The sequence below is a fragment of the Serinus canaria genome, chromosome 1 (assembly GCF_022539315.1).
Source record: "Serinus canaria isolate serCan28SL12 chromosome 1, serCan2020, whole genome shotgun sequence".
NCBI lineage: Eukaryota > Metazoa > Chordata > Aves > Passeriformes > Fringillidae > Serinus > Serinus canaria.
This window is the reverse complement of record NC_066313.1, coordinates 105,728,852-105,743,117: the sequence shown is the minus strand read 5'-3', so window position 1 is coordinate 105,743,117 and position 14,266 is coordinate 105,728,852. Positions and strand designations below refer to the sequence as shown.

Below are 14,266 nucleotides of genomic sequence, written 5' to 3'. Positions count from 1 at the left end.
CATTCACAGTTCAAATCACAGTTCCTCTGGATTCAGATTTCAGCAAGGAAGGGCAGTATGAATGGCAGTTTCTTCAAATTACTTTAATTATTTCACATATCACTGTCATTTCTTGTTGCTGAATTACTGTCAAATAAACCACCCTTATGATCATTTTAGCTGCCCCCTTTTTATCCTCTGGAATACTTTATGAAGGAATTTCTCTGTGCTTTTAGAGATTCCTGGGTAAGTGAGAACTACTTCTGATCTAACAGAAGACTCAGATGCTCTCCAGGCATCTTTGACCTGTGTTTAGAACATGGACAGGAAGGACCAGAGTCTCAGATCTTGCTTTTACTAAAATATATTTTCTAATAAAGCTTTCTCCTGTGAAGCTGGAGAAAACAGAGTGGAGATGGCTTTCTGATTCTGCATCTTGTTTTACACTGGCCATGGCTCCAGGATTGATCTGAAAAAGCTAGGAGCTATTTAATGTTAAACATATTGGCCTTTTTTAGTAAATGGAAAAAACCTAATGATGCTATTCCAGTTTTTTGGCCTGAAAGGTGAGAGAATAGTCAGATCAGTGGATAGTCAAGGAACCTTGAGATCTGAAAGTCTGGAGAAGTTGGAAGTGATTCTGATATTGAGATGTGGTGGGGATTTATATAAGACAGTATTCTTCTCTCTGATGACTATAATATGGTAGTGAGAAGTTTGCTGTGAAGCTTTTTTATTCATCAGCTGATACTGCTAAGGTGAATGCAATGTGAATTGTACAGATTACTGCACAATTGCTGTACTGTAAAATTTCTGTAGAACTAAAATCACTCTTAATGTGTTCAGATTATAAAGAGAATGACAAGACTTAATCTATACCCTAGAATTAGGTATAAATGATTCTGCCATTCTTTATCATCAAAGGACTCAACAAACTACACCTGCTCCTTTACAATAGTCTTCACTTTGGCGATGATAATTAGTTGACCAAGAAAAAACCTCTCATTAATGCAGACTAGGCTGATAAGAGGAAGGAGAAGAGACCATTATCTAATGGTGTTTCATAATGAGCTATTGTAGTGGTGGCAATAATAAGCATTTGGATATAATAGTTTGCAGAAGAGGAAGAGAGGTCTAGCCAAACTGTTTCAGCAAGTTCAGGATTCTTTTAATGCTTAACTTGACTCCTCTATGCACAAGCTAAATCTCAGTTTAATTTTGTTTTTTAAAGATTTAGTAAAATTGATAAAAATTTTGTATGGACATATGTCAAATCGAGGGAAAATAGATCAGTGTTCTTTGATACTAATTCTCTTGTGAGTGGTAACTCTGTCAGTGAAGGCTGGAGCAAGCAGCAGAGACAGGAATCTATAAAAATCAATTCTGCCTTGAAAGAGTTAGCATCAAAGGACCAGAGAAACTATGTAGGAGTGTTCTCCACTCTGTATTGGAAAGAAGAGAAAATTTAATTCTTTGATAAGGTAATCTTCTCTTTTAATTAGTTTTTTTTTGTGTGTTTTTCCATTAAGTACAACCATGCTACCATAAAATAGATTCAAGTAGCCTTCCCAAAGAAAGCCCTCCAGATGCTTTTACTCTTAGTGCTTGCAATGCCACGTTCTAGCACATTTTTTAGTTGTCTACAGATGGATAGCTATAATTTGAATCTTTTAAGAGGGACAAAAAGACCCCTTAGCATCCTTCCCCAGCAACAGAAACAAAAGCTTTTCACTCTCCTTTTTTCCCGCTAGGTTTCTTGACCTATTAAAAATAAGCTTTTTTTTTTTCTTTTTTTATACTTTGCAGTTCTTATCTGTGCAATCCATGTTTGCAGCTCCTCATATCTGCCTTTTAAAACATAAATAATTTCAGTCCTAATGCACTTTCAAGAGATGAAGTAATCCAAGGCAAAGCATTCTGAGTTAATCTGAACTGATGTCTGAGATTCTGTGTACCTGCTGTGTGTGCTGTTCTCCCTCCTTTATTCTCCTACTTTGAAGGCAAGAACAAGGTGGCTGTCCTGGTTTAGGGCAAATTTTGGGAGTGGCCCATTAACACTCCAAGGCTAAGTGCTGGAATCTTGTCAACCTCATTTTACCACTTAAATTAGAGCACAGGAAGGATCAGAGCAGGAACACATCTTCCACCGCTCAGTAAAATGTGCCATGAATTATTAGTGTGGTCGCTGGCAGCTCCCAGCAGCACTCAGCAGTGTTAGTGCCTGCTGCAGTTCTGTGTAGGCCCTGTCTGTGATTCACATGGAGGCCCAGAAGAGTGACCAAGCTGTTTTTATTTCACTGCACTCCATCTTTAAGAGACCCAGGGCACCCATGTCCGTATCACCCATCACTGTCCCACGGTGCTGTTGGGGTGGCACCCATGGCAGGGAACACCTGGGGTGACAGAGGGGACGAGCTGGACAGCCCTGAGCATGAGCCCCAAGGTGGGCATTGGCTCGGGTATCTCCTTAGTGGTAAATCCCATCCTGGGGTGTGCTGGGAGCAGTGTGGCCCGCACACAGAGGGAAGGGATCGTCCCCTACTTGGCCCTGGTGACACATCTGCAGTGTCCATTTCTGGGCTCCTCAGAGCCAGAAAGACCAGGAGCTCTTGGAGAGGGCCCAGCAGAGGCCACAGACGTGAGGAGGGGTCTGGAGCATCTCTTATGAGGAGAGACTGCGGGAGCTGAGCCTGTCAGTCTGGAGAGGAGAAGACTTAGAGCAGATCGCATTTATGCATATAAATATTTCAAAGTGGGTGCAAAGAGGGCGGTCAAAGACTCCTCAGTGGTACACAGCGACAGAACGAGAAGCAACGGCCATAACTAACACAAAAGAAGCTCCACGTCAGCATGAGGAAGAACTTTATGTTGAAGCTGCCGGAGCACTGGAAAGGCTGCACAGGGAGGGCAAGAAAACCCCCGGTCTGGAGACACTGACACTCCACCTGAACACGCTCCGGTGTCACCTGTTCCGAGCCGAGCCCAGCCGGGCCGGGAAGAGCCGAGCTGAGCCGAGCCCATCCCTGCCCAGCCGGACCGAGCCGAACCCAGCCGAGTTCACCCGAGCCCGCCCGCGTCTCCTGCTCCGATTGGTCGGTTTTCCCGCGTCCGTTGCTAAGCGGCCGTTGCTAAGCGGCCGCTGCGGGCCGGGCGGGCCATGGCGGAGCGATGGCGGGACGTGTGCGGGGTGCGCATCGCCCCGGCCGAGCTGCGCTTCATCGACGCCATGCCGGGGAGCTCCTACCGTGCCGCGCTCACCGTGCAGAACCTGCGGGCGGGCGCCTGCCACCTGCGGCTGCTGCCGCCACGGGAGCCCCAGGTGAGGGCAGGCCGCGAGGGAGGCGGCGGGGCGTGCCCGCGGCCGCCTCTTTGCGAACGGCGGCCTCGCACCGCTCCAGCCTGCGGGAACAGCGGCAGAACGAAGAGAACCCTGAGCTTCCCGGTTCTCTGTTCTCCCGAGGCTGTGAGCAGTTTAGAGAGAGCTTCCTTTTTTTCTTAAATCCATAGGTTCAGTAAAAATAAACATATTGTCTTTACTTTATCAGCCATTAATAGTTGGACTTGATGATGCTGGAGGTCTTCTCCAGCCTTAGTGCTTCTGTGATCAAATCCCTTGATGGCAGCAAGTCCTGGCTTTGCACCTCCAGAATTCATCCCGCTAGAAGCCCACGAGTTTCTCATAACTTCAGGGAACGTTCTGTAAAAATGGGTCACTTTGCTGTGCTGTGAACACCAAATCTGGGAAGTGACAGCTCTCTTACCTCATTTCTAAGTTGTATACTTTTAAATTTTTTTGACTGGAATAGTCCCCTTGGGGTGCTTGCTTGCTGAGAGCTTTCTCAGAAAAGAGAAGGTTTAAGCTTTCTCAGAAAGAGGACGTTTGCACTCTTTTCTCAAGATAGCATGATTGCTATTAATAACATCTGATAAGTTCTGGAAAAGTCATTGCGTTGCCAGGCTTTAAAAGGCAAATGCATCTCTACAATTCTAACCAGTCGAGCCCTCGTAACCCATGGGGCTCCAGCAAAAGTCTGCTGTGGTTATTGGTTTATTGTTTGTAAATTATGCCAAAATTCAGATAAAAAGGTTGGGTTGAACTGGCATCGGGGTTGAACAGAAGCTGATGTTGCTTTTTGTTCATAGCAGCTTGAACTGTGAGTTATTCACGATAGTCATCAGTCTGATTTTCAGACAATTGAAGTACCTTGAGTAATTTCACTATCTGAGTAGTGAGCCTTTCTTTTTGAGGGCAAGAGTGGCAGCTTGATTCTTATTAAACTGTAGCTGAAGACTACAGTTTAATAAGAATGAGCTGGAAACTATTGAGAGTGCTTGATTTGGTAGGGCTGTGCTTATTCTGTTTTGTTACTTTTCATCAGCCTTATCAATTTTTCATGTGCTCCAGAAGCAGAAAGGCAGAGTCAGTTTTAGAAAAGAGAAAAGGGTACTGAATCATAGTTTTGTGGTGTTTCCCTCTGTGATTAACTCTTGCCTTTTGCTGTGTATTTTTATGGCACTGTACATGAGATGACCAAGATGACAGCTAGGGGACAAGATTCCACTTCACACCCTCAGTTCCAGAAAGGTCTGTTGTGTTGCCCCTTCTCATTCCCAGACCTTGTGTTACTGTCTGTGATTACAAGGCTTTGAAGTGTATGACTCCTCTAAAATACATTCTGGTGCATTACATGCATAGAGTGCAAGCACTGAAAAATAACCTTCCTTCAGCTGTCATAGTGCATGGCCAAGAAATGCCTTCCCAGGAAAGCAAAGAAGCTTACAAGCAGTTTTCCATAGGCTTCCTTGAATGTTCCTAGTATAAAATATTTATTTTGCCTTGTATAAAATTATTATGCTTGGGTGTTTAATTCTTTGTAAAGAACAGATAGATTCTACACAGAATTAAAACAGGGCTACTCTTTCAATATCAAGCCCATAATGTGCTTGCTCATGATGTGCATGACATAAATTTCCTTTAGCTGAGTATTTGTACAGCTATGAGGATTCTAAAGGAATAGAAGGAGATGCTTGGGCATCAGAAACAGCAAGTAGTAAATTTTGTTTACATATTTGAAACATACACTAGAACAGAAAACTTAAAGAATACTCGAAGACTGTCTTTCAGAAATAAAACATTTAAACTGGACATAAACACAAATAAAGAGCAGAAGGCCACTGTGCAAAGGGTAATGTGAATTTTAAGGAGACTGAACCACCAGAGAAGCTCTAGATTTACTTTGAGGCTTTCCTAGGAATGTGGGAAATGCTGGATTTCCCTCTATGTGCTGGTGGGTTGTGTCTTATGTTCAAAGAAAGTTGTGGGAGGTGTTTCATTTAAACAGATGCTTGCTGACAACAAGTCCAGTATGATTTTTTTGAGAGAGGAAAGAGTGCTTTCCACCCTTCTGGATTTTTTCTGTTTCATTTGACTCCAAAGACTGAATGTGCCTTGGGCTTTTCAAGCAGATTTTCAATAAGCACTGAGACTTTATGTTGATGTCAATCAGACCTAGAGGAAACTCTTACCTTGTCCCCTTTTGTTGTTACTTTGAACTGAGACTTAATCCTTATTGTTTTCTCAGGCACTAAAAATATTCTTCGCTGAGTAACAGCTGATTTAATTTTGTGTTGCTTCAGAAGGTTTTTTTGCAACAGTAGGAAAAGCTGGAGCTCTCTTGGAAGGACTAGAAAATTTGGCTAATTCATTCTGTCTTTCTCTTTTCCTGTAAAAAGTCTGAACAATAAATAGGGAGGTGAAATGATAAAATCCTGCATATAAGTTCATGGTAAGTTTTAAATCAATCTTTGTGTTCTTCTGAAAATAAAGTACATGCATATCCTTTTTAACCTAGAAATGTGTAACAATTAAAAACACTTTTTTTTTTTTTTTTTTAATTGCAGTTTAAATTGATTGTGGAAAATCCAGACAAACTCCTTGCATCTGGACTTCAAGTTAAGGCTGTTGTGGAATATACTCCCAAGTGTGCAGAAGATCTTAAGGATAAACTAATTCTTGTAGTAGATGATGACGTAGTTCATATCCCTGTGCTTGGGTATGATATCTAAAAGTTCATGTGCTGCTGTTAATATTTGCAGTTTAATCTTGTGGGAAGTTTACTTCTGCATGTCAGTTATGGCTTTGTAATTAGTCTGTCAATTGCATAGAAAACAAACAGTAAGTTTTCTTACAAAACTAAGATTTTTCCTTTTTTTTTTAGAGCAGCCCATGGGTAAGAAATTCTTTGGGGTGATATCCCTCTAAAATCACAGAGAGTCTGGATTTTTTGTTTTGCCTTATTCTAACTTTTTTATGATAATGTTGATAATTTTGAGTGCTGTATTATTAGACAAGTCAACAACTACTCCTAATGTCTTCTGTTCATACTGAATCACTGATATAGAAGACTTTACAGTAATTGTCCATAACAGTTGCAAATCTGGATTTTAGTGAAACATAACTTACCTACTTCTAAAAATACAGTGCATGTTTTAGAGCAAAGTCACTTGTTCAAGGATTTTAGAAAATTTTTGTCAGACTATTATTGTGCAGGTAAAGCCATGTAGGATGGTAATGCTACTGGTGACTCCTTTCTGGAAAGGACTTGCAATAGATTAAAGTACTTCACATCTTCATGTTTAAGTGTCTTTTGCAGGGGAAACATTGACAGGCTTTAATAATTATTTTTTGTGTGCTTGGAAAAACAAGTATACTTTATTTTTTTTTAATCAGCATTTTCCAATTGTATTTTGTGTCATGCAAAAGCAGTAAATTCCAGCTTCATGGAAAAACCCCAACCAGCAAACAAAAGCAAACAAATAAACCTCACACTGTATTAAAACACTAACCCCAAACCTTTTAACTTGACCACCTCCTTTTCGCAGGTCTGTATCTGTTAGAAAATCTCATTGCTTTTAGAATGTATGCTTTTTTCTGTCCACTTGGGAAAGGAGATACTCAAGTATCTTGAGAGGAGAAATACTTCTCTTTCATTCTTCCAGTAAAACTTCTTGTAAGAATGTCTGGATACTTGGAAAGTAAAATTTTTACAATTGTTTTGAATGCACTTTAGCCTTGATTGCTGATTCCTATTTTTTGGGGGTTATTTTTTGCCACATCCTGCTGGTCTAGCATCAGTTCCTTCAAGAATTTATGAAACTATTTTTTGCATTACAATTAATTATTAAAGAGAATTAAAAAGTCTATTGAAATTCCTGAAGGCAAATTCTCTTGTGGCATTTCTTGATTAATTTTTTTTCTCTGTTCCTTCCTTCACCCTCCCCTCTCCTTTATGCAGTAGAGTATTTGGGCAGGGTCTACCTTGCTTGACCTATGATATTTATTTTTCTTCTCCATTATTTCTTCTCTACTATATGTGACACAGATGAGGAGATGGAATTGCTCCTGCAGGTTCCTATTTGTGGCTAAGCGGAGATAGACTGCTGTGCTGGTGTAAAATTCCAATTGATTTGAAACACAGTTTATGTGAGATCACAGGTGTCATTGTATTAAAAATTGGAGTCTTTAAAATACAAGTTTCCTGAGGCATGATCTTTCCATTATGGATAAAAAGTACCCAACACAGTGATGTCATCTCACTGGCTGAGGTTCCTAAATAAATAATAGATGTCACTCATGGCTTGTATCATTACTCACTTCTGTCTGTTGCTGAAGTCACATAAAGTATGTATCAAACACAAAATTGTAAACTGGTATTACTTCTCTGCTTTTAGCTCAGGCAGTTCATAATAAATTGTGGTGAATTATTTGGTCTTATTTTGTGATGCAACTAACTTGGGATAGTTTTACTTAAAATACTATAATGAAGTATTTAAAATGAAATTGAAATATGTGCATTCAATTTTAACTAATCCTTTATAGCTATATTGTTTTAAATTTAGAACTCTGAGTCATTAAACAGGCTGATAGATAAGTACCTGTCTCTTAGATCTTCCCTGTGAATGCTGTAGAGCTGAAGTGAGTTGCCGAAGCCTTGATAGAAGAACTAGTACAAAAGGAAAACTCTCTTCCACTGGAGTGCTTAATCAAATTTCTTTTAAAAATTCAAAGGTATTTTCAAGTTTTGGGAAATATTATGTTGTCTTTTCTCTGCAGATTGATTCCCTACTGTGATCTGGAAATAGAGACAGAGGTTGATTTTGGTGAAATGATTGCAAACAGTAAACTAGTTACTAAACATGTTAGTATTTCTAACCGTGGAACAATTTCAGGTAAATATTTAGTATGCATTAAATCATAAAAATATTTTACTTTACTGAAAAAAGTAATTTTATGCAAGTTAACAGTTCAGTGACCAAGTAGCAATTAATTGGGATTTTGGGTTATGCAGATGATGATTATTGTAGCTGCAGGTACACTGGCCCACTGTTTATGTAGCCAGTACTATATTTCCATTTAGGAAAGAAAAACTACTTTAGAACTTTGAAAATGTTACGAGTTCTCTACTTTTGAGTTCCGTTTAGAAGATGTAAAAATAATAGTTGCTCATTGCCTTAGTGTGTCCAGCATAGACAGCAGCAAATCACATCTGCTCTTGCTTTGTGCTTCTGTAATCCCCAGACCTGTCTCTTGAATAAACAACTGCAAGTTCCCTGAACTTTCTGAGCTGAAGTCCTCTGTGATGGGAATTGAATTGTATTTGTTGCTAGAAGATAATGAGAGGCCTTTTATCTTGCTGCCATAGCTTTTGAAATCCTGCAGCTTTTACAACAGGCACATCCTTAAATTTCTGTCAGCAGCTATTCCAAGGAGAGTAAGAAACGTGGACAAAGGAGTTTAAGAATGCTTCTATGTTCCAAATAACCTGTTTGACTGCCTTTTGCCCTGGAAAGTTGCAGACACCTTTCTCCAGAGGCAGGGTAGCAACTATGCTGAATTTCAAACAACAAATTTAAGGCAGTTAATTATTTTTGTTCCTCATTTGTATAGCTGCTTGTTACATTAAAGACTATCTTTTTCTTTGCTTTAGGCCAAAGTTGTGGGAAAATTTCTCCCCTAGGTTTTCATAGGAAATACTGTACCAAGAGAAAATACATTATTACAGAAACCCAGAAATGCAATATTAAAAAAAAAAAAGCAAATTTCTGTCTAGATGAAGAAGAATCATTTCAGAAGCAAATCTTTGCTTTTCAGAAGCAAATATTTTAATTTTTTCCCGCCATAAAGTTAATGGAGAAATTATTATGGGTATTTTTCCTAGCCAGTTCATCTTAAAGATGTAGTATGTTGTTTGTGTAATCAGGTCTTTCTCACATATGCTAACTTAATACTTTGAGCAATTATGATTAGGTAACAAAAATGAGATAACCTACAGTATTTATATACTTCTACCACTAAATCTATGATAATTACTTTTTTCATATTGTTTAGTAAACTTTCTAGTTATAAACTCTTTTGCATGGAACATGCAGGCTGCATGGTGAAGTTTTATAGGATTGGATGAAAATTAGAAAGAAGGTGATGGTTAGTAAAGGATGACTTGGGGACAGACAATGGAAGAGCAGCTGAATCTGTGTTTCTGTATGCTCTGTAAATCATAACACAGCAGGTCACAGTAAGGCAGCACATAAACTCTGAGAGCAGGAGGTGCTCTGTGCTGGCCTGAGACTCAAGGATTGCATTTCACCTGTCTTTCCATGCACTGAAGGAGTCCTTTGGTCCTGGTTCTGATCTCATATCAGAGATTATCTTTTACATTAAATTAAAGAGTGCATTTTTTGTACATTTGAAACAATTTCTTTGTTGTTGGTTAAATACAGGGTTTTTTCACATTTTAAAAAAATATTTGTATAACCTAAAAATATTTACTGTTCTCTTCTGCAGTAACTTGTGTTGAGTGTGGACCAAATAATAGAAACTGTTGTTACCCTGCAGTATGCACTTTTTGGCACCTGTAGCTTCTTAGAGCTTTTTATAACTTGCAGATGTTATTTACAGCTTTTTCATGATACAGTCACTTTTCTTTGGAATGTTGGTACCTTTCCTGTTACAATCACAGCTTAAAAAATGGAATTGGACATGTGGGTGTAATAATTAAAGAAAACCTGGAAATTATGGTCTATTCTTGCTTAGAAATAGCTTGTAAAAAGGTTAAGTCTATGTTTCCTGTTTTCATAGGAAGATATACTGCTTGTGAACATTTGCATTATGTGTTGTATAATTTCAAGTGTGTAATAGAAGCATATAAATCTACACCTTTATATTGCATAGCATTCTGTTGATTGCTCTGGGGTTTTTTTAGGTGTATTTAGAATATCATATGATGGGGTGGTCCTGCTTAACATAAAACCTGTCAGAGGAGTTGTAAAGCCAAAATGTGAAAGGAAAATTCGAGTGGATGTCTGCACAGATGTACCTGGAGTCATCAAAGAAATGATGAAGTGAGTGTATGACTGAAGAAATACAGCTCTGTAAATTCTGTTTTTTTCTGGTATTAATTCAAATCTTTACTGTGAATGTTTATCTAAAAAATTAAGTTCCTGAGTATCAGTTGCTGTCTTTAATATTTAGTTTTATTCTTTTAATTTGAGTGTTACAGTCTGCAGAAAAGTGATGCATAAATTCTATACCTGGCTGTGTTAATAAAAATCTTTCATAATTTGTAATGATCTGGGATGTTTGCACATTTCTCAGAATAAAAATAACAAAGAGCTTTTGTTTACCTTTCTGCACATTCTATGTTCCTTAATTTTCTTACTTTCTGTAACTGCATGTTTTCTTTTTACTCTATGTCTTTCAGGAATCTCAGAAACATTCTGGTGTTATTTGGAGTATCTTATTTTCACTGGAGGGAATGTATTTGCAACACTGGAGTAGATTGCTTTTAAATGCATATCTTATAGAATCCTAGAATCCTGGCATGGTTTGGCTTGGAAGGGACTTTAAAATTCTGTATTTCCAACCCCCCTGCCGTGGGCAGGGACTTTGCACCAGACCAGGTTGCTCAGAGCCCCATCCAGTCTGTCCCTGAACACTTCCAGTGGTGGGGAGTCCATAACCTCTCTGGGCAGTGTGGGAATAGGGAGTGGTTGATTTGTTGGGTTTTGTTTTGGTGATTTTTGGAATCATCACGGTCAAGCTTCCAGGCAGAAATAGCTGCAGTTCTTTCATGCTTATTCAGATGAATTTCTAGCTCCTGTTCCCTACAAGGAAATTAAGTATTATATGCTAAAATTGGCATTTAGATACAAAGACTCTGAGTGATAAGAGCAGTGTATGTTGTCTGTGTACACCTCCTGATTCTTTGCAATTGTTATTCCTATCATTTCCAACATTAAAAAGTCAGAAAACCAAATCAAACCCAATACTGCATCATGTAGTGTGTGATTTTTCCTGATTGGTGATATTCCTGTTAGGGCATTGTCTGGGACATGCTCACTGGCCCTGCTATATCACACTTAGTTTATCTATGGAAAGCCAGTGATTTGAATGCTTGCACTGGGCAGTTTTTCTTTTTGGCACAGATTCTAATACAAAACAAACTAACCAAACTGATTATTTCTAACTCTTCTCTACATTGCCTGTTGCTGCTTGCTGCTCTTGCTGGCAGAGTGGAGTTGGAAAACCGTGGCTCCACTGAAGTATGGGTCAAAGGTGTTGTGGTTGAACAAGTTCTTAAAGTTCTTGGAGTGAATTGTGGAAAAGCACTGAAGTGCATTAACTTTGGACCTCTTTACTTTGGGACTTCAAAGACAGAACAAATATATTTATACAATGAAAGCCCTGAGTGCATGGATTGGGTAGCAGTACTGGAAGACAATGCCATTGGAGGAGAGGTGGTAAGAAACTGCTCTGGCTCTTCTTTTAGCTAAAAACTTGTTCTCATTTCTTCTTTTGCATTTTTTTTATTTCTCAACATTTGTCTTCTGGTATTGTTTACTATGTCATACTATTTCCTGGTCTATAGGCTTTCTGAAGCATCTGTCCAACCAACACGTTTTTTATTCCAATTTAAACCTAGAATTGAGTTTTCAGTTATTATTTGCTAGGAGTTATCAAAATAAAATTTGAGTTCTAAGATATTAATAATCTGTGATTTCACTTGTTTTTCTGAGACAGTGAAATAATCTGAGAATCATGTTTAAAAAAGAGAATTCATTATATTGATGTGAAATTGATTTAAAAATTGGTTAATTAGCCATGTGCTGTGTAACTGTGTGATTACCATTTTCTGTGTTATGTCTTTCTATTTGTTATATGTGAAAATGTATGTGTAGGAATAAAAGCAAACACAAAAGGGAAAGCAGAACAAGCTGAACTATTCAATATTTTGATTTTTTTTTAGGGGACAGATCTTCGGGGGAGTACAGATGCTGTTTTACATGACTTAAGCCTGAAAACTGAAGATGTAGATGTTTCCACCTTGATCTTGTGTGCTCCCAATCAAGGAACTTTGGAGCCTTATGAAAAGTCCTTGATTACAGTCTGCTTTAGTCCAGAGTGAGTGAGTGATACCAATTAAATGCACACACGTATACAAGCTGGCTGGTCTACACTGTTTTGCAAGAGTTGTGTTAGAGAATATTTTGAATTAATATGTCTGCAAATTATTTCTGAGTTACTTTTTACATGGTTTTTTGTGTTAAAAGAAGTTATTTGTGATTCTGCAAATAAGAAAGCAAAGCCTGAAGTTTATGTTTTATAATACCATAAGGGCTTATTTGGACCAAGAATTGGTTAAGACAGTTTTGTGAGAACAAGAACTTTATTTGATTTTGCTGCATATTCAGCATCAAGAGAGTGAAAAATTTCAGACAGCTGTCATCTCATAAAAAAAACCCAACCCAAAACAAAATCCAAAATTAAACATAAAGGAACATTTCTTCTTAGATGAGGAAAAGAAAAAGCAAATGCTCTCTTGCCATTTTCCCTTACTTAAATTCAGTACAGGTAGTTATTATGCATGTGATATTAGTTTAGAAAACTGTTGAAGGCTGGAAAAGATATCAAATTACCAATATAATAAGCACACAAATATTGATGAGCTTCAATTTGGTATTATTTGCATTTTCTGAAAGGAAGTATAAAGATAATTTGTTCAAGCTGTTACTGACAACAAAAAAGCCAGACTGGATGTTCAAAAATATGTCTTGGTTTTTCTGTGGGTTGGGTTTGGAGGTTTATTTATTTTTACCATCTTTTAATTTGAGATTGTGACTCTTCCAGAAAATTTGGAAGAGACTTTGAAGTGAATGATGCATCACCGGTTCAAGATTATGTCATCTTTCTGAGATTTGAAACTGCTGGGAAGAGAGGTGGCTGTCTGCAGAACCTCAGTGGTGGTGCCACAGCAACCACAAGTATGTTAGAAATGGATAGTCACCCTCAGAAATGTATATGAGGATGATAAAACTGTGTATCTTGACTGTTTAAATTAAAAAAAAAAATCTTGATTGTCTTAATAGTTTTACGGTAAATCTGTTTGGTTTGTTTATATCAACACAAATAAATAAACTGGCATCTTGAATGCTTCAGCACTAAAACCTCTCTGAGCAGCGAGTAGAGAGGAAGGATTTATGTGTGTCGTTAATGAACACCTATCACTTTATTATAAATTATAATAATTATAAATGCAAATATTTGAAGGAAATAAAACACCCCCAGTCATTTGCAAGTCACTAATGCTTTTGTAATACCAGTTTTGTGCATTTTCAAGTCCATGTTTGTTCATCCTCAACTTTCTTTCTGAGGGAATGCATTATCTAACAGCTATTAGAAGTAAAGATCTCTGAATTATAAAACATACTCCTTTGCAGTATTATTTTGTTTTTGTGACTGTACAACTACAGTGTGACTTTCCTGTTAGTGAGGTAATGGGTGTGAGAGAGATTTTGTTTGCTTGTTTTTGTGTTTGTCTAATGCAGGTAGCCATTCTCGTTACGTGGACTTAGCTTTGAAGGGTTCTGGCTTTCCTGTGATCTTAACTTTTAAGCCAGGAACAGTATTTAATTTTGAGGACTGTTACTTGGGTGAGCAAGCACAAGTTGCTTGCACAATGAAAAATGAATCTGAGTTCCTTCCAGTAACGTTCAGATTCCGCAAGACTGCTCACTTCAATATTTCTCCTGCAAGAGGACAACTTAAAAAAAAATCGGAAAAGGTAACTCCCTCTTTCTCTGAGGTTATGTAACTGTGCAGAATATTTTACAGTGGTTAGCAGTGGAATTTCTTGAAAGTAAATCAGAGGTATTTCATTTCAGTAGCAATGGCTTTTAATATCAGCCAAATAGATTTTTTTAATAGTCTTCTAATGTTCTTTCCCTACTCCAG

The 14,266-nt window shown here is 38.1% G+C and overlaps 1 protein-coding gene across 1 annotated transcript in view; it reads left to right on the top strand.

The window, feature by feature from the left end:
• The first annotated feature begins 2,410 nt into the window (after positions 1-2,410).
• CFAP47 (cilia and flagella associated protein 47) overlaps positions 2,411-14,266 on the top strand; it is a 261,353-nt gene continuing 249,497 nt past the window's right edge. The window contains 10 exon segments of the mRNA XM_050976722.1: positions 2,411-2,617; positions 2,733-3,071; positions 3,113-3,298; positions 5,881-6,031; positions 8,083-8,208; positions 10,239-10,377; positions 11,547-11,775; positions 12,282-12,436; positions 13,163-13,296; positions 13,861-14,096. Of these exon segments, the coding sequence (XP_050832679.1) occupies positions 2,411-2,617; positions 2,733-3,071; positions 3,113-3,298; positions 5,881-6,031; positions 8,083-8,208; positions 10,239-10,377; positions 11,547-11,775; positions 12,282-12,436; positions 13,163-13,296; positions 13,861-14,096 (1,902 nt within the window).